The 24,860-nt window shown below is 37.6% G+C and overlaps 1 protein-coding gene across 2 annotated transcripts in view; it reads right to left on the reverse strand.

Moving 5' to 3' along the window:
• Positions 1-24,860, reverse strand: part of SLC44A1 (solute carrier family 44 member 1) — a 70,439-nt gene that overhangs the window by 37,528 nt on the left and 8,051 nt on the right. For both annotated transcript variants that reach the window (XM_063181014.1, XM_063181012.1), the window contains exons 2-4: positions 16,180-16,269; positions 13,955-14,097; positions 7,986-8,122 (exon numbers count right to left, since the gene is read on the reverse strand). In XM_063181014.1, coding sequence (XP_063037084.1) covers positions 7,986-8,122; positions 13,955-14,097; positions 16,180-16,269 — 370 coding nt within the window. The remainder of the gene's footprint in view (positions 1-7,985; positions 8,123-13,954; positions 14,098-16,179; positions 16,270-24,860) is intronic.

The raw sequence follows: 24,860 nt of genomic DNA on the forward strand, positions 1-24,860 counted from the left end.
CCATATGATGAAGCAGAACTTATAGTTCAAAAACTTAGTATTTTATTTCATTGCCTCCTTTACAAGTAACATCCTATTAGTTCATAAAGTTCTCTGACACAGGAATAAAACTCATAGACACAGAAATGTGCAGAAATGATAGCAGCAATGAGACTGTTAAAATCACAACTCACCTCTGGACTTTCAGCCCAGCTCTACTCTTGAGTTCTGGGTGTTTTATGACTAAGTTCACCAATTAAAACTTAGTTAACATTGTGAATACATGACTCACAGATGACTATGCTTGACCAACCAACCCATGCAATAAAGGCTAGAGTATGATATTGATACTGATAGAGGTGCAGTTCAGGAAGGACAAAGCTCCCAGACTCTCACAAGGACAAAATTCTTAACACTTTTCTATATTTCTCACCCCAGAACTTGCCTGAAATCCATATGTCAAACTCTATCAATTCTAAATTGTTAATCTGAAACATACTAACCATTCAAAGCTTCATGCAATGAGACAACTTGGTATGCTACAAATAATTGGATATTACCTTAGCATATTATGGACTAGAAACGCAGCATAGAAAAGTGGCAGCTTAAAATACTGTCTCATGTATATAGCTGCAGCAAATTCCAGAGCCAAAAACCACAGAACTGGTAGGATGCCAAATACTACTTCCACAGAAGATGGTATTTACTATTCTTTGCTGAGTTCTGTCAGTAAGAAAACAATGCTGCACGACCCCAGAAAAAGCATGCTTATGGCAAGTAATTATATGATACTCTCTTCATGGACTCCTGCCAAATGGAAAAGGGTTCAGATCAGCATGAAACAAACCACATCATGTTGACCAGACTCTATTCTTTGACTGCTAGGCCTGACAATAGTAATTTTAGCCAATCTACAACTATAGGAAGTAATTCTACTCAGAACACAAGCACTAAGCACAGAAGTTTACAATTGTATAAATTTCCTATTTACCTATTTTAGAACAAAAATATTCCAAGAGCAGACACATAATGACTAAGAAAACACAAACTCCACTTCTTAGCCAGAGATTTTAATGGGGTCTAAAGTATCAGATGAAGTCGAAGCACCAGAGGATTGCACAAACATACCTAAACATTGCTGCTATGCCTTTTGCAAATTGAGCAGGAATAGAAATAGAAGACCAATAAGGACAGAACTGAACTTTGACAACTAAATCTGATTTCTGGGCCCTAGCAAAATAATGATGCCTTGAGATAAGTAAAAAGGCAAGGACAGACCACTTTGCAGTCAGGACTCGTCAGATTAATATGACAGAACTGTTCTCAGAAAAGAAAAGCTTCATTCTCTCCTACCCACTGCTGCCTTCCAGAAGCACAGTAGGTGTTTTCAAGGAAGAAAAGTAAGGTTTATATGTATCTTTAGCTCTAATTGTTGCAGAGAGACGTATCACCACTTCTTTAAAACGATGAGCATCAAAAGGCAGGAGAAATTACAGATGCTTTTATAAATAAATATGGGACTGAAGTGAAAGTAAGCATTCTCCAATGCCTGCAAGAATATTCCAAGAAAGATCCATCACAAAACCTCATTAGTTAGGTCTTCAAAAGTCTCTATAATTGAAGACCACAAAGAGAGCTACTGTGATAGATCTTAAAACATGCTGTTACAAATAAGAGTATGGAAAAAAGAAAATCTTGCTTCAGAATTCATGTATCTATATATATATGTATTTTGAGTTGTAATTAAAAAAATAAGACAATACTCTTCACTTTCTCCTATTCTTAACAGTACAGAATTGAAAAATATTAATTTACCTATTCCTCCAGTGCTATTTTACCTATTTCTTCCAGTGCTAAATAAAACCAGCTACTCTGGAATCAAATTAAGAATACATCTAGTCAAGTAGCAGATGTTTCTCCTACCGTATCTTTAGCTCTGCACAACTTAAAACTTAAGGATACTCTTTAGTGCTAACTAAACACCCAAAGAGAGTTTGTATTTTCTATTCTAAGAGAATTATTCTAAGAGTTCATCTTTTTTTCTTTTTGAAATATCCTCATGGCAATTAACCCTAACTTGTGTGCAAAAAATCTGTCTCTTTGATGCTTAGTGATTTCATTTTGATCTCTAGTTTCACATTACTCAGGTTATGAGATGAAGGAACAATAATTTTTCAACCTTCTCAAAGATATTCCTGCTTTTAATGACTTTACTTTTCCTGATAGTTTTCTCTTCTACAGACAGAGGAAATCACTGGTCCTTTTATAATGATAATCCTTGTTTCCCTTGTCAGTATGTATGTGTGTGATGTGTGTGTATATATATATTTATATGTACAGTAGGTGAATACATGCTGAGAATATACATATTTATGTTTGTGTACAAATTTTTTAAAAAATTATTTAAAAATATTAAAAAATTATAAAAAAGAAATTATATATAAAACACAGCCTTTATGATGCCAACACAGCAGGAGTTTACAAAAAATGCAGTCCCTCTTCACAATTCGTAAACATTACATTTTCAGACAATGCTGCGCCTCCAACTTAATCCTCTTGTGATCCTCACAATCTTTTCCCCAAGTATCAATAACCACTTTAAATTAAAACACCACTTGCATAACAATAGGTTCCCACCCCTTCATTCTGGGGACATTCCTTTTGATTTGACATTTTATTCCATGCAATTGATAGCAGCGGGTTTTTCCATATAATTCTAAATTTCAGTGGTACAACAGACATGACCACATTCAGTAGTCACAACATGATTTATAACCTCATTGTTTCTTCCCCTTTCCAAATGGTTTATTAATGTGATCAATAACACAACACAGCATTATTGGAGGACTCCACATGCCGTCACTTTCTCTTGAGGAAACAATTTAATTCTAACTAGAGGATACATTTGCAGTACAACACAAACCTGATGGACAGTTCAGGTAACAAGACAGAGTACCAGTAGATGACCCTGAATCTCAAAACTGCTCAAAATGTACTTTTACTCTAGTCAATAAAAAAATGACACTCAAAATTAACATACCCAGGTTTCCAAAGACCTGTGGGTGCAGAATTGCTTTAAGCATAAGGTATCTGTAACTAACGCAGTACATTGTACTTCAGGAAAATTACAAGAAAAGGATTAAGTTTTAAGCAGCATACTCTCACTGAAAACTAAGGCAAGGAGAAAAAGAGCAGACAAAAAATGTCAGAAGCTCACAGTGACCCACGTAACAGCTATTTCTAAACCAAGTGCCAACAGGAACACATGAATATGTCATTATCTTCAAACAAAAGAAAAATCCTTTTTGTTTCGCCTGTGGTTCCTTCTCATAGCTCAGAGATATCACCTGCTCAGATTTAGTGGACTGATTTCCTTTATTGATCTATTTCAGGTCAGTCTCTATAGCAAATTTAATGAAGCATTCCTCTGGCTCTGTGCAGACACAGGCCACTAGCCTGGTCTAGCTACAGAATTTTGACAACAGAAATGCCTGCCACAATGCTGCAAAATAAAAATTTCGTTTTAGGTTCTTAAATATGCATTTGTTATTTAAACAACAAATAGGAATTGTAGTTCCCACACTGAGTAGGCACTATAGTTATCACTGAATTAAACACAATGGAAATTATAGCCACTTGTCTAGTGATTCTCTTTAATAATGACACTTCATTATTCATTTGGCACAGTCATACATTAATTGTATCTTCAAGGATATTTCAAAATGCTTTAGCAAGTCCTTGAAAACATCAATGCAGTATTTCATGGACATCAAGTTTTGAAGCATCAATTTGGTTTCTGGGAAAGACAGCTTTCAGTCACACTACTCAAAATACATAATTTTTTAAGGGCAAAAACCAACAAGAACATTGAACCACAAGTACTCTGTGCCTGAGCTGTTCTATTGGGTGAGAAAATCCTGGGGAGAGCAACAGCAGTCAGTTCACAACACAATATTCTCAGTTGTGTCCAACCGTTAGCTCTACAAAATCAAGTACTAGCATGGCTGTTTGAGAACAGCATTGCAACATTTCTCAGGTAACACTGCATCTTCCTGTGCCACTTTCAGGAGTTGCTCCAGAATACTTCTGTATTTTACAGCTTGCATCTCTGTACAAGTCAAGATCTGAGTGGACAAGTGCTCAGCTTTCTTTTTCCCTTTTTCCTCCTCTTGTAAAAGGTCCCAGCTGGTTCCAGTTTTCTGGGTGTGAATTATTGTGAAGACATTAAAGGTATGTGCTTTCTTGTGTTCTCAAAATCAGCTTGGCTTTGCAAGAGATGGGCTTCTCTTTCTTGATGGGAAGGTACTGCAAATGCAGGACCTGACTGTGAGAGGCCAAGTGAGGTAGAGGTGGGAGTGAAGTTATTGTCCTGAAATGGTGCTGTGTTATTCACAAAAATCAGCTCCTTTTCCCAAATTACAGCAGAAGAACAAGGGCATCATTACTGATTCAGAAAGCTAAAAGGCTGCTTTATCATGAAATGGTCTTCTTCCCTCAAGCAAGCATTTTCCCTGCCCCAAATGCTTATTTATAATCTCACTTGCAGAACTGCACAACAAACGTATGAGCTCTGCCATACGTGTTCTGAATCTTTGGGATTGGTAGTTCTGTCCTTTTGTGTTGAGGCAATCAAGTGCATGCCTCACTTTAGTAAAAATACTATAAATGCTAAGCTAGCTGCAAATTCATATGTGCTATTGATAAAATCACTACCCAATACAAAGATGTTTTAATATGCTTTACTGTTACAGGGCTTACAAGGGTTTTTCAGGGTGAAGAGAGAGGCGAGAATGTTGACTTCATTTTCAGAAGGCTTGATTTATTATTTTATGCTATGTACTACATTATTATTATGCTAATAGGAATAGAGAGAAAAGTTCTCAGCAACTGGCTAAGCTAAGAATAGAAAAGGAATGAATAACAAAGTTCTGTGTCTCAGCAGAAAGCGAGAACAGCACTGCCGTGAGTGGTCAGTAAATCCAAACATCCATGGGAGACCAATCATGGATCCACCTGTTGCATTCCACAGCAGCAGGTAACCATTGTTTACATTTGTTGCTGAGGCCACAGCTTCTCAGAAAGGGGAAAAGTCCTAAAGAAAGGATTTTTATGAAAATATGTCTGGCCCACTTTACATGTTACAGCTCTTCATAAAGATGTTTAGATTAAAAATCACATTTATTTGAACTTACCACACCACTGCTTGGTGGGCAACTGAGGCACAATAGGTGATTTCTTTGGGCTGAGGAAGGGTTCTTAAACCATAATTCCTTTATGAATTTCAAGATGCATGGACAAGTAAGGTGATTTCAGGGATGGCATTCGAGCCAGGTGAAAACGGCCAACTCTACAAAAGCACATGCCACAACCTACACAATCTGTCACCAGATAATTGCTATTTTCAGGATGGAGAAAGGGTTAAAGCTTTCAGAAAGGCTCAACAGAGCAAAATTAAGAGCTGATTGCATTCTTTACCTATACATTTAAAACATTACGAGGCGATTTGGTGTTTTTTTTGGAATGTTAGAAGTTGTGAGCCTGAGAAAATTCAGTACCAATTATCACAAAACCAAACAGATTTGTCCTGCTCCTTCAGAACTTGACAGTGGAACTGTATTTTCTAACTATACATCATCACAAACACAGAAATTGAAATTAAGCTCTTTGCAGTCATGTTCAAGGTCCTCAGATTTCATTATTACTATTACTATTTTTACAGTGGAGTTAATGGTCACTTAAAATGGACTGCCAAACCTAATCCTAGCATTAATTAATTGAAATCCACTATCATAGCTACAAAATAGACCTCAGAAAAATTATTCTGCTTACTGAACATTACAGTTTTGGTGTTAATTCACTGTTCTTGCTCTGCTAAAAGGCTGAATCACACTTGAACTTTATTACTATATAAATGCAACTGTTAAAATAATCAACAATTAAGCTGTTCATTTGCTGCAAAACATCATTTTTTGTAATTTCCATAGATTGGTGAAAATTTAAGCAGAAATATAACATGAGGATAACAATATTTCTCTGAATGGTGCAATTTTAGTCATGCACAGACTTCCTCTATAAAAGGAAAGCTCATTTTGGTAAAATACCTGTCTTTGACAAGTCATATATATAATGAAAATCGGGAATTGAACTCATTAGTGATTTTGTTCTGCTCCAGCACCAGTTTTCATACTTTTGACCAAGCTCCTGGAAACTGAAAAAATTGCCTGTCATGTTAATTTTTTTAAAATTATCTTTAGGTTTTAAAATCTAAAGCCCTAAGGAAAACAGAATTAGAACAAAGACTCATGAGGACAAGATGCAGCATATCATGATTTGGGAGGAGTGGTCTTTGTTGCACTTTAAAAGATAGTTATACTGAACATATGTCAGGCACAATTAATAAGAGATTTAACTTATAGAAACCATGTTGGTCATAAAGAAAGACATGTCTGAATTCCATTCCTTCAAGAGGTACTTAAACTCCACCACAAATGACCTTCACTACATACTAACAAAGAACTGGCCTGTATTAGTTAAAAAAAACCACAGCATGCTCGGAGAAGGAGTAAAGAATGCAAGTGTAGATATATTACTATTTTCACTTGTAATTGACAACGGTGCACTGATCACAGGAGGAAGCTGTTTGTGCAGCTCTGCAAAGGCTGTGATGCCTTACAGTAGTTCAGGTTCCTGATTCAGCTGTCAGAACCCAGGCCTGCAGGTACAGCGCAGTGGGAGACCAAGGGCACTAACAGTAGCCCCAGGGCCATTTCAACTCACTCTGCTTTCAAACAAGAGTACTCACATATGTAGGGGGATACAGTATGGGTAAATGAAGATGGTATAGAATGTAATCTTATCTCCTAAAGAGCTGCAGCTGAGCCAATTATTAAGGAATAGGAGCAGGCCTGATTTTAACAGGCCACACCTGTAGCCAATCAGCAGAGTGTTATAAAAGAGTGGATTGGTTGGTTGAGGGGAGCTGGAGTCAGTGGCTGCTGTGAGGGCAAGGAAGAGTTAGTGCCTAGAGGAGCTGCCTACAAGAAACACCAAGGAGGTATGAAACTCTGGCAATATGGAACCTTTGCAATGTACTGATAATAGAACTCTTGCAACATAAAGACCACACACATAACCTGTGCTATTACAGAAATAAACATTTCCATTTCTTTTATGAAAAATAATCAGTTCCACGGCTTTGAACTAGGTCATCCAGACTGTCTCATTTTTAGTCAAGTACCTTGCACAGAACCATTACTGCATCGTTTTAAAAGATAACTTTAGGACTGATCCCACACACTAGGAAAATGTTCCCACTTGAGTAACTAAAAACTGCTAAAATTTCCTCAAATTAATTCTATATCTTTATTTTGTATGTCCAAAGGTTGATTATTTCTCATACATTTTATTACACTGACTGCTAAATGGGAACTGAGCTAGTAATGTCAGTATTACTACAACGGAAAAAAAGTACAGCTCTTAAGGAAGACAAGGTATAATATTTCCTTTGTTAATGCAATTCGTTTCCTTTATACTTCCTTTTTAAAGAAAAGCATAAGAAAATGAAACAAAAAAAAAACCCAAAAAAGAACAGCACAGTAGCATTGAATAAAAGCAGGAATATTTTCACACACTGCCATACTCTGTGCCACAAGTGCCATTAAACAGCAGCACAGCTCTCACTAACCCCCTGTACATGAGAACATTTAAACAGCATTACTGTTAAGCAGCAATGTCAGAATATTTCCTTAGAAGCTGAAAACATATATAGTCAGACATTGCCTCAAATGTTTGTTACATTTTGCACTCCTATTTTAAAAACAAGCTTTCCAAATTGCCCAAGACACTATCATACTAAAAGGTACAGTAATGTTTTAGCTTTATGAAAAGAGCACATTATTTCCATTCATATTTCTTAATACATATTTCATTTTTAGCTCAGCTAATGCATGAGTCTTTTTTTCAGATCCTGCAAAACATGAACAAAGACAAACCTATTTTTTTCATACCATTAGTTTCTGCAAACTTCTGTATATCAGCCAGAGTTTTCAATTCTTTCCTTGGGCAAGCTGACACACACAAGGCAATAGACTTAATCTTCTGATGTACTAGATCAATGTTGCATGGATCCAAGAAGAATACATACCTATGGAAGGAAAAAAGATAAATTACTTCTATTTTAATTAACAATTACACTGAACAAAATTTCAAACTATGGGATTCAGTCAAGACTGAGTGATTCAGTCCACCCAGAAATATAGGAAATTTGATATTATTGTAACTGTGTGGATCAAAAGAATTTATGTACTCAACATATGCACAACAAATGTATTGATATTTATGTACCTCTGGATCACACAAAAAGGATGTTTAACTCTACCTGATTCAAGTCCATTCAAATGGTGCTACTCACAAAAACAGTAGTAGTCCTACCAGGCCTCTTCACAGATATGAGTCCAAACATTCATAACCCTTTACTCCAACCTTAAACTTGACTTAGAGAATTCAAAATTTTTTCCAAAAAGACCCAACAAACCAAATAAAGTCACTCTTATTCTGCAAAAAGAAAAGGTCCATGGCTGTATTAATGAATACACATAATACCAGTAATTAAGAACAGCTTTTTAGTATAGATTGATTTTTCCATGTCATGACTGAATTAATTACTTTGGTATTTACTTAGAAATAAACTGTCTTCAGATATTTTAAGTAGAATTATCTAATGCTTAAGTGCAGTATTTCAAAGATATTTTACTTGCTAACTTTTCACAATGAATGTAATTTAAAAATCCAATGCATGAAGTACATATTATAGATTCTTAACTAACATCTCCTGGCTATGTATATGTTTTATGACAAACATTAACCCTACAGAATTTCCAGTGATGATACAGTAGAGATGCTTTTCTCTTTGAAAGTTGAACAATTCTTAAATCCCTACAATTCTGATGATGGACTATGCATTGAAATATTCTCTTCATATTACCTAATATCATATGAAAACACCTGAAATCGGCCACATAAAATGCCATTTCTATTTTTGTAGTCCTCATGATGGGAATTCATTCTGCAGCCAGTAAAAATCCCTTTTGCTCCTAGAAAGCATTTAGGTCCTCCCTGAACACCTGCAGTCTATATGCTAATTGCTGTCTACGGTTCTATTACCCAGTGTCAGTGTACAAGAATGATTACTACGTAGTACAATCTTCTTTAGAAGTCCATCAAAACTCATGTCGTCTAAATCAACTGTAACATAGTAATAGATTACTTGCATTCTTAAAACTGAAAGTAATTTTTTGTTAATATCTTGACAAAAGTCAAGAAGTCTGAGAAACAAGTGTAAAAATGAAAATTCTATCATGCAAACACAGTAAAAGTAACTGCATGCAAGCAATAAGCCACAGTTTTCCCTTAACTTCAAGGAAAATACTCTTGAGTTGATACCAGGACATGAAATAGCTGTTTTAATTGAAGTTCCTCCAGTTGTTATGCCATACAATAAGGGTATGCAGCAGGAGAGTGTCTACTTCTTTGAGGGTATTTGGTCAAAGGAGCTACAAAGCAGAACCTACAGAGTTAAACTTGATTGATATTGCAAGGGAGGCTAGGATGGGAACAAATCTGGTCAGTCTCACTGAGTGGTAAGGACATGTGGATTATGAAAATTTGATGATGATTTGGTGATTTTTCAGATAGTCTTATCTGGCTAAGGACTTTGCCAAATTCAGAAAAGGAAAAGGAGACAATCAGACAGAAAACTTATCCACTTAATGTTAGTAATAACAATAATCAGAAAGAAACTCTGACAATGACAGCGATTGATGGGCTATCAAGAAACTGCAGACAGGGACTTTGCGATTGATAGGGATGCAAACTCTTAAGTACAAAATGTAGGAAGGGTCAGTGGGACCCTGCTAGCAGCAAAGGGAACATGCACAGGACAAGGCAGCAGACACAGGGGTGTAAAAGGGAACAGTTACATGCAAGTTGATGTTGGTCAGTATGTTATCTAACCTCAGCACCTGATCACTGCAGTCTATCTTGCCCTATTACTAAAGCTTTAAACTCTCTCTCTGCATAATTCCAGTCTCTATACAATGTGCATGGATGCTGCAAGCGCTGCAGAGATTAAGTGACAGCTGCTGGGGGGACTGACATGGGTGTGAGGGATTTGGTGCCAGCAGCAGGAATCAAACCAGGTGTTCGGGTGCCACAGCAATGTGGTTTTAGCTACCTGAGTGGGGTCTCGGTGCCAGTCGCAGGGAGGGGTCTTGGCAATGAGCTGCTGGGGTGAGAACAATGTGTGCCTACAAAAAAAGCAGCTACAGAGGTCACAAGACTCAGCATAGGTGGTCACTGCCCTTGTGGTGCTGGCTATTGATGGGGCTGAGCATCTGTACCTTCTCCAGAACGATTTATTCAAATTATAGAAACATAGAAAATCCTGAGTTGGAAGGGACCCTGAAGGATCACTGAGTCTAGCTCCGAGTAGGGAGCTCTAGGTGAGAAGTGTTGGGTGGGCAGAGGGTCTGTGGTGTTATTTGGGGGAAACTGTCGCTCTGGGGTGCTTGTGGAATGAGTGCATAAATGTTAGGTACTTAGCACCAAACTGGATCAGCTGCTGAGAAGGGGAACCCATAACGTGGATAAGGCGTGAACCTGGAAAGTGTCATGCGGGTGCCTAGTGACCTTCTGCACTAGTGACATTCTGCCACTGTCAGCCTTCCTTCTTTCATCACTAGGAGGAGGAGGGGACATGACTGGCTCTGCTTATGAGTACCACTGTTGAAGGCAGCACCTTGTCACTGCCAGTTTGTGTAACCAGCTATGTCAATGTCCCGTATGTTACTTTCCATCCACATCCCTCAGCCTCCGATCTCAGCAGAGACCCTGGGCTCTGGGAGCTGTAGAACTGGACTCCAATTCCTAGACAAGAGGGTCCTCTGAATTTCCCCACGGAAACCAAATCAGGAATGTCACTATTAGCAAGACAGAACTCATCCCACTTCTACCATTATTTCAATTCAAGGGTCAAGCTATCATTTTAATCGCCAGAATATTTTGTAAAATAAATGCTACAATTCTAACTCAAACTTGGAAGTTTAGAAATACAATGCAATTACAGCATCCTATACAGTTTTGACAGAAATGTGGGCACAGCTACCAGGTATCATAATTGATCTGTGTCACCTAATGGAGGTAAGAGTCGAGTGTCAAAAATTTCTCAGCAGTAGGGCATACACAGTTTCAGTCAATCAAATTCTCTGTGTACATGCTGCAAACCATCCTGAAAACCTGCGTTTTCCCATTACCTTGGAGAATTACCTAAAGTTCAGGCATTTCCTGGGATCAAATGCATGTGCTCAGGCAGAATGCCACCCTAGCTATTCTTCATAGCATCATATGCACATCTCCTAGTACTTGAGTAGACAGCACAAACTGAATTCTGTCTAAATAACAACACACTGGTGATCAAAAACCAGACTGAACTAGCATTTCAGAGACTTGCATTTGGCTGCTGTGATTATCATTTATTTGCAAATAAAAGGTCATTTTTTTAACCCTTTATAACTACCAGAACTTGTAAAACAAGGAGCTTACTTGAAGCAAATAGGTTTAATTAGAATTCACTGCCAGTTCTGGAATATTGTCTTATGTCTGACTGTAGAAGACAGACTACTAAAGTGTGTTGTGGTTACTTTATAAAAATAAAAGGATGCCTGATCCACTCTTTGTTCACAAGACCAGGCTATAAAATCCTCCTTCCCAATACTTCATCTCACTGGTTTCAGCATATCTGATGTACACAGACCAAATCACATCCCTGTGAGAACTGTACTCTTTACCCTTACCACCCAGATTTCCATATCCACACAGACCACATCAATTTCACTTCCATGACAGTGCCTATGGGTTGCTGTCATATATAAGGAAGAAAATGTTACTTTTACAGATGATTTAGCTTTTCAGCCCTTGGACTAGGAAATGGAAATGGAATTACCCTGCAAGCAAAATGAAATGAGAGTAACTTCACGTTTCCAGAGCCCCATTTGTGGAGCTTAAAGTCTTTTCTTTCTCTACACAAACTGAAATGTATAGGCAGGAAGAAGAGTTTATTTTTACCGTCTGTCTGCAAAGTGCTCCTATAAAAATATCATTAAATACTCCCATGAACTCCACCTCAGACACTGTAGGGACTCCATCTGCTAGAGACAGATGCAAAGCAGATAGCTTTTCTAATTTGCTTGGCAATTTTTCAGAATAAACCATGAGGTGTGAGAGAAGGAAGGATCACTCACTTATATAAGAACCAATCACTTCCAAAACTGGATACCTTGGACTATACCAGGCACTTCATGTGAACAGTTAAAGAGTAATCTGCCTTAGAGGGTTTTCTCTTAACCAGATAGAGAGCACTATAACTTATATGTGTGTGTCTATTAATTTGTTTAGTTCATGCCTCAAGCCACAACATCCTTGTTAGAAAAGCATAATTCTTTTGAACCTCATTAAGATGTCTTGACAAACAACAGGCTCTGTCAATTAGCTGTGTTTAAAACAGTCTCTCTTTTTATCTACTGTCTTCTGAGCTTGCATTTACAAGAGGAATTTACTTAGTGGTAGATGTTTCCCCACATGATGGTCTGACCTATGTCACATGTAGAAGACCATCACAATATTAATTATTACATTTCAATAAGGTGTCTGAAATTCTCTACCTTCACATGAACTCAGATACCATTTCCTTCTAAGGGTAAACTTAAAATTATTCTTTAAACTTGGATTTTTTCTCAGAACACTAGAATCACAATTTTATACTGTATACACATGAGTTTAGAAAAGGCTAAAATGTTTCTGTAAAAAACAGGAAAATTTCGCTGCATAAACTTTAAGCCTTTCAACCTTCTTGAAAGATCAGATTAGAGTAAGAAATCATTTTTCTGACAAAAGATATCAGTAAAAAGTTCCAGACATTTTATTTATCTCATATCTTTCTGATAACCACCTATTATCTATCTACACTAAATCTTAAATGAGATACTTAGAAATCTTTAGAATAGTAACTCAAAATAAGATCATCTCAGGAAAGCATGCTTCCCAAATAACTTAGGAAAATTATCTAAATTCTGTTAGTGTGAAAGTATGTAGTAAAAGGCTATCATATTCAAAAATCAGTAACTTTTTAGCTCCTTGAAGTAACTGGTGATGAAAAAAACACTTTTTTCTTTGTAAGTGAATATCACTGTACTAAGCTAAACAGTTTGCTTCCTTAAGTTTCCTAAGTTGTACAGAAGGACTCTGAGCTTATCTAACAACACAGACCTCAACAGACATTCACAGGTATTCAACCTGTCAGTGAAGAATTCTTGCCACTGCTCCAGTACTACTACTGTAGTGTGATGTCTTCCTGGACAACGGATAGGAAGTACCTGAACTTTGAGTATGAGTTTTAACAGGACAGTGCTTAATCAAAGCTGTGCACACCTCTCAAGTTTTGTGCATTTTCTCCACAAGTCACATATATACATTCTGCCTACAGTTCAAATTTTAAAGTCTTATTCTAATGTGCCAGATTATCTCATCTCCCCTTACATGTCATGGCAGAAATCAAGCATACAACATCAAAAGTAAACATTGATATCAAAGCCTGCTCCCAAATCTGAGACTACTTGTCATACTTAAAACCCTAACAAACAAGACTTTTCATCAGCCTAGTACAATATCCTACATGAAATGGATACTGAGAAAAAGTAATTTCTCAATGGCTTAGCTGTATTAATATTGCATATCTGCCAACATAGTCTAATGTTGCTAGTTGTTAAAAAAGATTGCCGTCCTCTAAATGAGAAAAGTGTCAAAGGACAAGTAGAAATGAGTTGACATATCCATTTTCCCACCATATTTAAAATCACTTCCAAAGAAAGAAACAATTTTGCATTCTCTAAACCAGGCAAGGCAAAACCTATCACATACTTACTTCTTGTGTGTGAGGTCCAGACCACTGTTGACTATTCCCTCCACCTTGACATTTTTCTGTCCACAAATATTTCCATAACTGTCATATCCTGAAAGCAGTCTTGCAGCTGCTCCTGTAGCTATTGAAAAGCCACAGATAAAACCCTGGAAGAATACAAAAACCCCACAGTTAGCAATACTCTGAAAGATGGGAAAAGTCAGTTTTATTCATTTACTTCTAAGCAGAGGTTGTCTAAAAATTCTTTCAGACTGGAAAGGGAAAGACAACGACTATCAGAGAGAACTTTTGTGCAATAATAAAACTGAATGCAAGTTAAAAGGGGATTCAGACATCTAATACAGGATATTATACAAGCAGAGTTAAGACTCCTGTATGTTGTTTATTTGAAAGTCATACTGTCAGCAAGGGGCATGAAGCAGAAGGGAGAAGTCAGCAAGTGCACAAGGGCCGGCAGTGAAGAAGAACTACAAGCAGAGATGGAGTTGTGACAGATTGCTAAGCATCTTGGACAATTTCACACAATACAGATTTCCTTGCTTTCAGATTTTTTTTCTTTCCTTTAAATTAAATACTTTCAAAGATGAGCCAGAATTATGAGGCCTATCTAACACAAGTTTCTTTTAGGGAAATCCTCTTAAAGCAAGTGAGCAGGTCAAGGCCACGATGGTTCCAGACACTGGTTTTACATGCAGGAAAGAAACAGATGCAAAGCAAGATGGTTCAGACCACCCAAGTAGTGCGGAAAATATCCTATGTAGGCAAGTCTTGCTGTGAATTTTCAGAGATATTTCGCAAGCAAAACCAAGATTAAGGCAATGATTGTGCAAACAAGAGACTAGCCCAAAAGCCTCATTAGCAAACCACTAATAGGGAGAAATGAACCATCAGCTGACTCCACTACCACCAAGGAGCTGATTTTACATGTGAGACAGGCTAAGATTTGAGAAGTGGATAAACAGCTGAGATAAGAGCATAGGGCAACAGATGGCAGTGGCAGGATCAGATGAAATGATGACAACAGGTAATGACGTTGGCATGCAACAGTGAAAACGTGGGTGGTTCACCCCGCAAGTGAAGTCTCCTAGAATGGTAACTATGTGACCCAGTCGGATGATTGCTCTGTATACTACATTACTTAGAAAGGAAAATTTGGGACACTCATGCACAGAAAACTAATGTATAGTTGGAGGAACAGTTCATGCTCAGTTCCCCGAATAATCAGGGAACGTGAACAAAACCAGAAAAAAAAAACAAATGCAAAAAGAGAGCTACATGTTTCAGGAAGCACCGTGCTTTTTGCAATTTTACGATATTCACATTACAGTGACAACACAATTGATATGATTTTAAATAATCATTATAATTTTTACATTTGAAGCCCAACCATTGAAAAACACCCTGAGGAAAGTAGAAGAATTTTTTCAGTGGAATTATTCCTAACACCAGAGACTGAGGAAGAGCAGAGAAGAAAGCTGAGAGTACATTAAGTCCCAACCCCCCCTAAGGACACCTGTTTGCAACACAGTAGTACAAGACAGCAATGGATATTCTCTATTTAAGAAGAGTAGCAAACATAGGTCCATGAAACAAAGCAAGATGGAAAGAAGTGTACTTCTACATTAATCTTTAAGTTTTGGAGGTTTAGTCTTTTAATAAAAAGTGTAGAGTTTCGTGAGGCTGGCTTGAAAAAGTAGATGGCTTCATCACAGAGTACAGAACTGTTAAAACTTTGAAAGAAAGATCTTATCATTGGTTTTTAACAATAGCTGCTTCTACTAAGTATACAATAAAAATAAATAAATTAAGAAATAAACAAAATCTCAGCTCACTCTTTGACAGTCAGAATTTCTGTTTCTCACAAAAAAGTTCACTTTCATTCACAGAATTGCTTACCAGACACCTAGCTATCATTTCTGGGACATGCATAAGGAACATGAGTCAAGTGGTAATTAATTTTGCTGAAAAATTACTTACCACTGAGACTGCAGTTTCAGGGGAAAAGAAGCTGGAGCAAGAATTGGCACCAACAATAAATTATGGATCCCTACCAATGGCCTTTGATATGTACATACTACCCATTTTTGTTCTACAGTTGATGATTCTCATGCAAACATATCCTGATCTTTGCCAGTGATTCAGTTACTGACAGGTTTTAAAATTCCTTTCTTATGAACACAAACTCTTTAGCTATATAACATTTACAAAATCCTCTGAGTTTTACTCACCATTCCTATGCAGAAGAGGATGAATAAGAGCAGCCATGGTACATCTGTGCAGCTGTGGTCTTCCAAAGGCTTCCACTCTCGCTTGGAACTCTTGTGTGAGAAAAGAGAGACAAAGTTAACAAAATTTCATCCACTCATAAAAGAAAAAGGCAGAAAATTATTCTACAGGTAATTTACCTACAATAGGAGCCATCTTTAAATGCCAAGATAGCTGAAGAAGCTTGAAAGAAGAAATTGAAAGACTTGAAGAGTAAAGCTCATGTAAGATTCCAAAAGAAGTGCCTCCACAGGAGCTAGATCACCAAATAGTTATTTACCCAGAAAATAGTTAATTTATCCAGAAATTTACAAATATTTATCCACAAAACAGGTTATTTTCATCTATCTTTTTATTAACAGAAAACAGAAATCAATGGCATGAAATGGAAAATATCTCCTATTGCAGTCTTCCACAGCTACCTTTCAGTAATCTGATTTCCAGCAAGGATTAAACTTTTCAAATACTATTGGCAGGTCAAACAAGAACTATGCATGTAGAAAGGAAGCAATAAATTGCTGTTTAAGGAACAGTTTTCTACCTGCCATAAGGCAGCTGAGCTTAACACTTCAGTGAAGAAATCCTTCACCTGTATTGCTATGGTGCCAGAAAGGAAAGTTGTAAAATTAAAGGTTGGAATAGTCAATATGGAAGTAGTTGTAAGCAATTCAGATAGTTTGCCACTCATGAGGTAAAAATTCTCAAGTATATATACATTGCTAAGATAATTAAGAGTCTTATAAACAGTCATTTAGGCAAAAAGGTTTCAGGAAAAGAATAAGCACTAGCTGGAATACAAAACTAACCAGCAAATCTTAATTTGTTATAACAAAAATACTGATTACAGCAACTTTTAAAAATACAGAGTTACACAGACAAGCTTTCTCAACAGGCTCCCAAACACTGAATATTCAGATATATTGACTGAGACCCAAGAACTGCAGACACTGTTTTAACCCTTGAGGCAGAAAAGGAGATTGATATGAGACTACATACACAACTGTCCTCTGCAGAGACAGAGCAAAGGGCATTAACTGTTGAAACTATGAATTTACTTTTTTCTCTGAAGACTCTGAAGCCTGGAGGCCTGTGAGCTGACTTCGGAGAATGCAACAGCAATTCCCTGGAGAGATGCACCTTAGGCTCTGGGCACTCTTCACAGCTCAGGGTGAGGAAAGAAGTTTCCCCATGGTGCTCTGCAGCACTATGTTAATTTGTCCCAGTTCTGTCCTCCCCGTTGGCCCATTGGCTTTCCCTATCCCTTTCACCCTTTTATGTTTATGTTCTAGCTAGTTCTCCTTTCCCTGACTTCCCTTTGGTTTATGCCTCTGCCTATCCACCCTGGCATTTCCTATTGGTCCCTTCCCTGGTGTACAACTCCAGAGCACTCAGATCCATGATGCTCTCCTCTGCCCCCTCTTTCCCTGTGTTTATATCCTGGACCCTCCTTTGTTCCCTGTCTTTGGCCCCTGGATGCCTTCAGCATGGCCTGAAATAAAGCACGTTGGAACACCATGCCTGGACCCTCCCGTGTCCCCACTGTTGAGTTGCTCTGTGTGTGTCTGTGTGTCTGTCTGTGCTGGTGCTCCTGTGTCTCCTACCCGCTGGCACAAGACACTCTTGGGGAAGGTTTCATCCACCACCACCAAGGACCGCAACATGGAACAATCTTCGAGATTTTGCCGACAAGGTAGCAAATGTCAGTACTGAATTAAAACAGAATGGCTGAATGAAATGTCAACAATTTTTACCTCCACTATGTATTCTGCATATTTTTAATTTAAAAAAAGAAAAGCAATAGCATGTAACTTACATGATATTAGCAAGGTGACTTTTTTGCTATTCATGACTTTGGCTTTTTTGAATTCACAAGCACAAAGCAGCCTTTTCATATACTACCATTAGAAACCCAAAAACTGGGTAAACAAATTAAATACTGCATGCATCACACTGCAAAAAAATGGAGTTTTATAAGTAGTCCAACTTTACATTAGAGAATTCCAAGCTAATTTTGCGATCTTTTATTAAGGAAGTTACACTTACAGATGTGATGAATATAGTTTTACAGATGTGATAAATACTATTTTAATTTGAACTGCAAATTCACTGTTGGTCCTGATCAGTAAAACTTCTTTAGATTTTACTTAATAACAAGACACTAGAGGTGCTAAAAGGTCACATTGTGCACTCTACAAACCACATTCAGCAAAACTAAATCTTCTTATCCTGGCAGTTCACACTAACACAGTCTTGGAATTTAACATTTACAACAAGATTGTGACATTTATATGTTGCTATAATTAGCATAATCATACTTGCATAAAATATGCAAGGCTTCGTGCTTCCTGTTTGTAATTCACTCCAAGAACTCTAGATTCTTTAGAAATTTATTTACAAAGAGCAGAGGTAAATTTCAGCTACAGCTGCTGTCTTAAGAGCAAATTGCCGTTGGCAAAAAAGGGAGCAGCAAAATGCACTGCAGAGTGTGCTTTGATTGTTTTGTTGGTTTGGGTTTTTTTTATCCTCTCTCTACCATCTGCATACAAAATCTTTTAATAGGATTTTTAAAAGCCTCTAGAATAGCTCTGCAAGGATTTCGGTTGTCTGACTAGTCACAGTTACCCTAAGTAATCCATTTTACTTACTAAGTAGACTCCAATTTATATGTCAAAAAGAAACTTGAAATGTTGTAACGTACAACATAGTCAAAAAGTTATACAGATAAATGAATTCTCTGCCTATGGTTCTTACTCTGCTGAAAAAAAACCAAAAACAACTTAAAGAAAGCATTAACAAAACAAAATTTAAAAAAACCCAAACAAACAAACAAAAAAAAAATCATCCAAAAAAATTAAAAACCAGAAGGTATTCTAAACAAAAAGTATCCCAGGAGGAAACTCAACAGGTACTAGATACTCACTAGCTTAAAATTTAACTACCTAGCCTGGTAACAAGGTATGAAATTTTATATGTTTAAAACAACACCTCTCTTCTGTAGCCCGTGCAATCTTTCTTGTCCTCAAATCTCACTAAAATCCAAGCTAGCCACCATTATCTGTGTACTGTTTTCCTCCCAGTTGCTTCCTTGTATTCTGGATTCCCAATGAATCCTGTTCCATAGCTTCACAGTCCTTTATCCTTGTCTTTGATGTTAGTGTCTGTGTCTCTCTAGTGACTGCTCCCTGTCTACTCTACACCCTTAGGCATTTACTCAGACTGATTTTCATGCTTTGGCAACATAAACTGTTAATCTATGGTCAATATAAGGTCTAACAAATGTTGTTTGTTCTGCAATCTGTAAACTATGCTTTGTATCCATTGTGACTGAAACGCCATAACATTTTAGTAGACATGCTTTGCCTGAAATCCTAAATCAGCACTTACACTCTTAGCTTTTCTTCCAGATTAGGAGCCTGCAATATTTGCTTATGCAAGAAAGCTAGAGAAAGAAAAATTGGGAATTCCTTGATTCATTTCAAGTTTTCCCTTAAAACAGAGCTTTCATAATTTACACTATGCTCTCTAAGGATATTCTCGTCATTAACAAAGCATGTAGGGTCACGAAAGCAGAGAATCTGGAGCGCTATCAGTCAGAAGTGGAAGGATGGCAAATCAGTCTTTCTGTCCAACACAAACTTCCAGGTTGGGAACATTTCCTGCTCACAAAAGCTTTTCTGCGCTGATTTTATGAATTACTTACTCAAGAACACAAATAATTGTGTTCAGCAGTTTACATCTGTCCATTTTGCACAAGACTTAGCAAACTCAAAACCAAATCAAAACCCTCAGGTGCCGCAATCTTACAATTGTGTTTTAGTACTACATACCTTTAAAATTGGATGTCTACAATTAAGACTTCTCTTGCAGAAGAGGAAGTGGGAAGAATGTCAGGACATTAACTACTGTTTTTTTCTAGCTGAATTCAGAGCTACACATTCTCAGGACTAAAAGTACTTGCATGCAAATACAAAATTAAAAAGAGGCTATTTTCCAATCACTCCAAAACAAAACCAGAAATCCCTCTTCCAGATTTCTTTCTTGCTGCCACTTACAAAATATACCTTTCCAGCACCAAAGAGTAGGTCTGCTCCGCACACTATACTTATATACGCAATATACTTCTGTACAGGAATTGCCAGAACCAGCATAGTCAAAACCACTTTCACTGTTAACTGTAATAGCAGTACTGGATGCTGTCATACAAGCACTCATATGCCATAACCAGAGTGAAACCCATATAAGAGCATAAAAAGATGAAAAAACACTGCCTTTTAACAGGAGACTACAGATGCAGGGAGCTACAGAGAATTTATTTTGAAAACAACATGTCTCATGCAACGTAAAATTTGGGAGTGACAAGACTAAAGTGAGAGGCCTATTAGGGAACATCTGCAGCACTACATATAGAGATAATCAAGCTGTGGGTAAGTAGCAAAGATGTGAATAAGATAAAGATGGAATCTGCTATCAACTGATGATGCTGCAACATCATGATGGTACAGGAAGCAGAAAGAAAAAGTCTTGTGGTGGTCAGATGACACGTTTCAAGAAGAAGAAAATTCAGTTGCTAGTAAGGGAGGTGGGCTGAATTAAGGACAACCTAGTGAATAACTGGAATGAGTTACAACCACTGGATGAAAAGGAGTTGCAGGTCAGACCCTAGGCTCCACTTTAGCTAGTGAGTGTAAGTTAGCAGCTGGAGAGTATAGGGGTATTCCAACTTGTATATGAACACAAAGGTTGTAAGAATAAAGTCACAACTTCATTTAATAGTTCCACTGATGTTGAGATAATTTGTTACAAAACCCTATCAGGAACCATATTAATCTAACTACATCTCCTTTAAATTCTCTGTTGTTTCATCACCTTGATGTAACATCCTGACTCAGAACACATACAACAGTAATTCAATACAGAAGAGTAAACAGACATAACTGCTCCTTGTTTATTTAAATTAGAGTTCAGAAATTATTGTGTAGCTAACTGTCTTCATAGAAGACAAACAGCCACAGTGTGCAAACAGCATTAATAAATGGCGTTTAGAGGCAGAAAAGGATTCTCATCAAGAGATTCTCAATGGGCACATTTTGTGGAAACTGCCAAAGTCCTGCAACATGCACCTTTCCTAGAAGGCAGACTGGTTCTGATGAGGTACCAGTGATTCAACTGATCATATAATTAGAATTTGGTTTGTTCTGGTAGCATTTTGAGTATAGAATATATACATTTTTACACCTATGATGCAAGTTCAACTCTTCAAAACTGGACAGTCCGTTTGCAATACTGCTGCATACCACCAAATGACATTTAAGGGCATGGCTCCTTGGGAAATGGACAAGCCAGATTAAAAAGGTGATGACCAAGAAGTCATCCAGTTCAGAAGCTGTCCTGCAAGCCAGGTTTAACCCTGCACCTTCAAATGCTTTTGAAACATACCCACGCAGAAGAAAAAGAGCTCTTGAAACATTTATCAGTGTTTCCTAACAGCCATTTAAGGAGATGGTATTTTATCCATTTTACATCTTTACAAGCTAAAGAACAGCACTAATCACATGTTGACCTTTACTGTGAAGCATTCCGCCTACAAATAAGATGAGCCATAATTTACTAGTTTACCAAACTGTTTCCAATGCAAGAGGTCTAACATATATGGCATTTTTCTGTCCAAGACATGGCAGACTTTTCCACACTATGCAACTTTTAAAAGAATTAGCAGCAGCTGCATATTATCCTAATGAAACTTCTTCCACTTCTGAACAGACCTCAATCCTAGAGCGTGAAGAGAAAGAAACCACGAGTCCTGACCCCAAGCACACACTGAAATCCACACAAAGTACACTTCCGAAAAAAATAAAAATTAAACTAGTATAAAACTTTCATGTGGTGAGTTTACTATTTAAGTGTGCAGAACAAAGTCTTGAAGAATGAAGCCTATTTTCAGTTCATGACATTACCAACCATGTTATATTTTTACAGAAAACCCTTAGCTTACACCATCAGGAAGTCTAAGAACACTTACACAGCTGACTCAGTTAAAATGTCCACCATTCCCTACAGACTTCCTGTAGCTGACCTATAAGATGTTCAGACAAAGCACTAAACAGCACCTTACAGCACTCTGTCATGAGTTCACACAATCTCTCAGGTTCACAATAAAACTTGTTTATTGTACAGCATATTATTGGTATACCTCCACTACTACTAGAACAGGAATACACACCAGCAAGTGCAAACTTTTACACTACTAAACTATACCAGCTCCCTGGAAGAATAAACTAAATTGTATCAATTAGAGTACCTGCATAAACACACTAAAATAATTATTAGTAGACTTGGCCCGGATCTACCTCTGGGGAAGAGGACTACCATACCAACCTCAAAGAGCTTGCTAATGGTTGCATTCTCATGGGAGGCAGAATCTTGAGTTGCCAGAGACTTCGACAACTGAAGCAATGTCTCCTGCTTAAAGGACAAAAGAGCTTGTCACTGTAACACTACTGCAGCATGTCTCAGTCATCTCTAGAAAGAAGCCAAAACACCCTGGGGTAATTCCAAAAGGGACTCCATAATAGGACATGCAACTCACAGTGAAGTCCAAATTCCATTTTGGTGGAATTTCTGCTTCAATCTCACTACAAACTGTTGCAGTCTGTGGTTTTGATTGTAATGCAGCTCTAGCGGTCAGTTTTAGAATCCTTCCTATTTAGTACTGTTATAGCATATTTTATTACGAATGGATTGTTCCTTTTCCCCATGTGTTGTTGGTTTTTGCCCTAGTTGTCCATCTCCCCAAAGACCTGCCCTTTTGTACCCTGATCCTCCTCCCATTGAATGTCAATCCCTCCCCAAGCGTGCCGCTTTCTCTAGAAACTTCCCTATCAATTTTACATCATTCGAAACCCCATTGGTTTGTTTAAGTTCTCCTCCCCTGTAGTCCCCTACTGGTTTAAACATTGTGTTCCCCGCCTTATGTTCCACCCCTAGTTTCTCCCGGTTAGTTAAAGATTGTATCCTCCCCTGGGACCTCCCCCCACTTATAAGTTGATGAATGCGGTTGAGTCAGGGTCTTTCTTTCCCAGACCCGGCAGGGTGTAATCTGGTGTGGAAAACATACAGAAGCCCTCTCCCCGTTCCTTGTCCCTGCCCTCGGCGCAGCACTATCCCCAGTGCAGTCCACCTGTGCCCTAGAGCAGCTGTGCCCTAGAGCAGCACCCCAGATTCGACAGCTTTCTGGGGGCGGCCCACTCTTGCTGTTGGTGCCAGGAGCTGGTCAGGCTGAAGAAATCCGGCACTGCAGTAACAATCCAGTGTATTCTTTAATTTACTGCAAAGCAGACACTAGTCACACTTTGGACCTAGAGCCATATTTTATTTTATTGTGTTTTACATCTAGGCACCCACATTCTTATTTTCCTAACAACTTCACAATCCACCATCTGTTCTCCAATGCCCTGTCCACTGAAAAGATGCACCTGCCCCTTTTAAGTATGAAACACAAAAATAATACTAGCAGAAGTTTTCTGATGGTGTTCTACTGCTTTATCCACCAAAAGGTAATGAATTTATCCTTTGCTTCTTATAGATATTATGAATACCATTAATTCAGTATGTCTTCTGTATCTTCTATTTTGCTAATAGCACCAATAGTATTTATAAGTTTTTAACATAAGGTAAACAAAATTGAGAGCACATAAGGTATCACAGTATTACTAATGGTGTAATATAAGGATGTTTACCCTGAAAACTCATACATAGGGACTTCAATCTTTAGTGTAGCATATGTTGTGTTGTAGATCATCTTCCATTCATCTTTAGTCAATTCGTACTAAACATGGCTTCAAAATTCCTTGATTACATACCTCCACCTCAATCAACAACTTAAATATTTATCTTGAAACATAACACAGCTGATTAAACAAAGCTGACATGATCAGCACACCTGCTGCAGTTTTGAAGTTTAGAGATCAGGCCATCTGCAGACAAAAGCCTTGTTTTTAAGCCTCAAAAGTATTTAGCTGTGGTTTCTTCATTATACATTAAGTATACATTTTGAATAAGCAATAAATAAGGATATTTTACAAATATCACAGTAATATTTTTCAGGGGCTTAAAATATCCATTTCAATGCAATTTTGGTACTTCCACAGTTCTTAATCATTAATAAAAAAATCAGTCATGCAAACAAAATCAAACCAGTAACAACAATAAAAACCTAAAGCAACAAAACCAAAACAAACCACAAAACCACCCCAAAAAACCCTACAACCCCACCCTCCCAAAACCACAAAACCAAAACATTTCTTCACTTCTGAAGACATTTTGCACATACCAAGTTACTGCACTACATTTGAATTTTCTACCTGATTATCAACCTGTTTCATAGAATTTCAAAATTTTTGACTTCTACAGACTACAAATCATAAATTACAAAATATTTTCTAACTTATGACTAGTAAAACATGCAATTAAAAACATACTTTACTTTCAAATGTTAGCTTTATCACAGGACATCGAGATGCACCCAAAAAATCCACCAGGAATCCCAGGGCAGAACTCTCCAGTTACTGGTCTCCCCATGAGATGTGGAGGACATTCCATGAAAAACACTGCCCTGTTCTTTGCACTGTCTTCATGTAAATCACTG

Source organism: Melospiza melodia, chromosome Z, assembly GCF_035770615.1.
Source record: "Melospiza melodia melodia isolate bMelMel2 chromosome Z, bMelMel2.pri, whole genome shotgun sequence".
NCBI lineage: Eukaryota > Metazoa > Chordata > Aves > Passeriformes > Passerellidae > Melospiza > Melospiza melodia.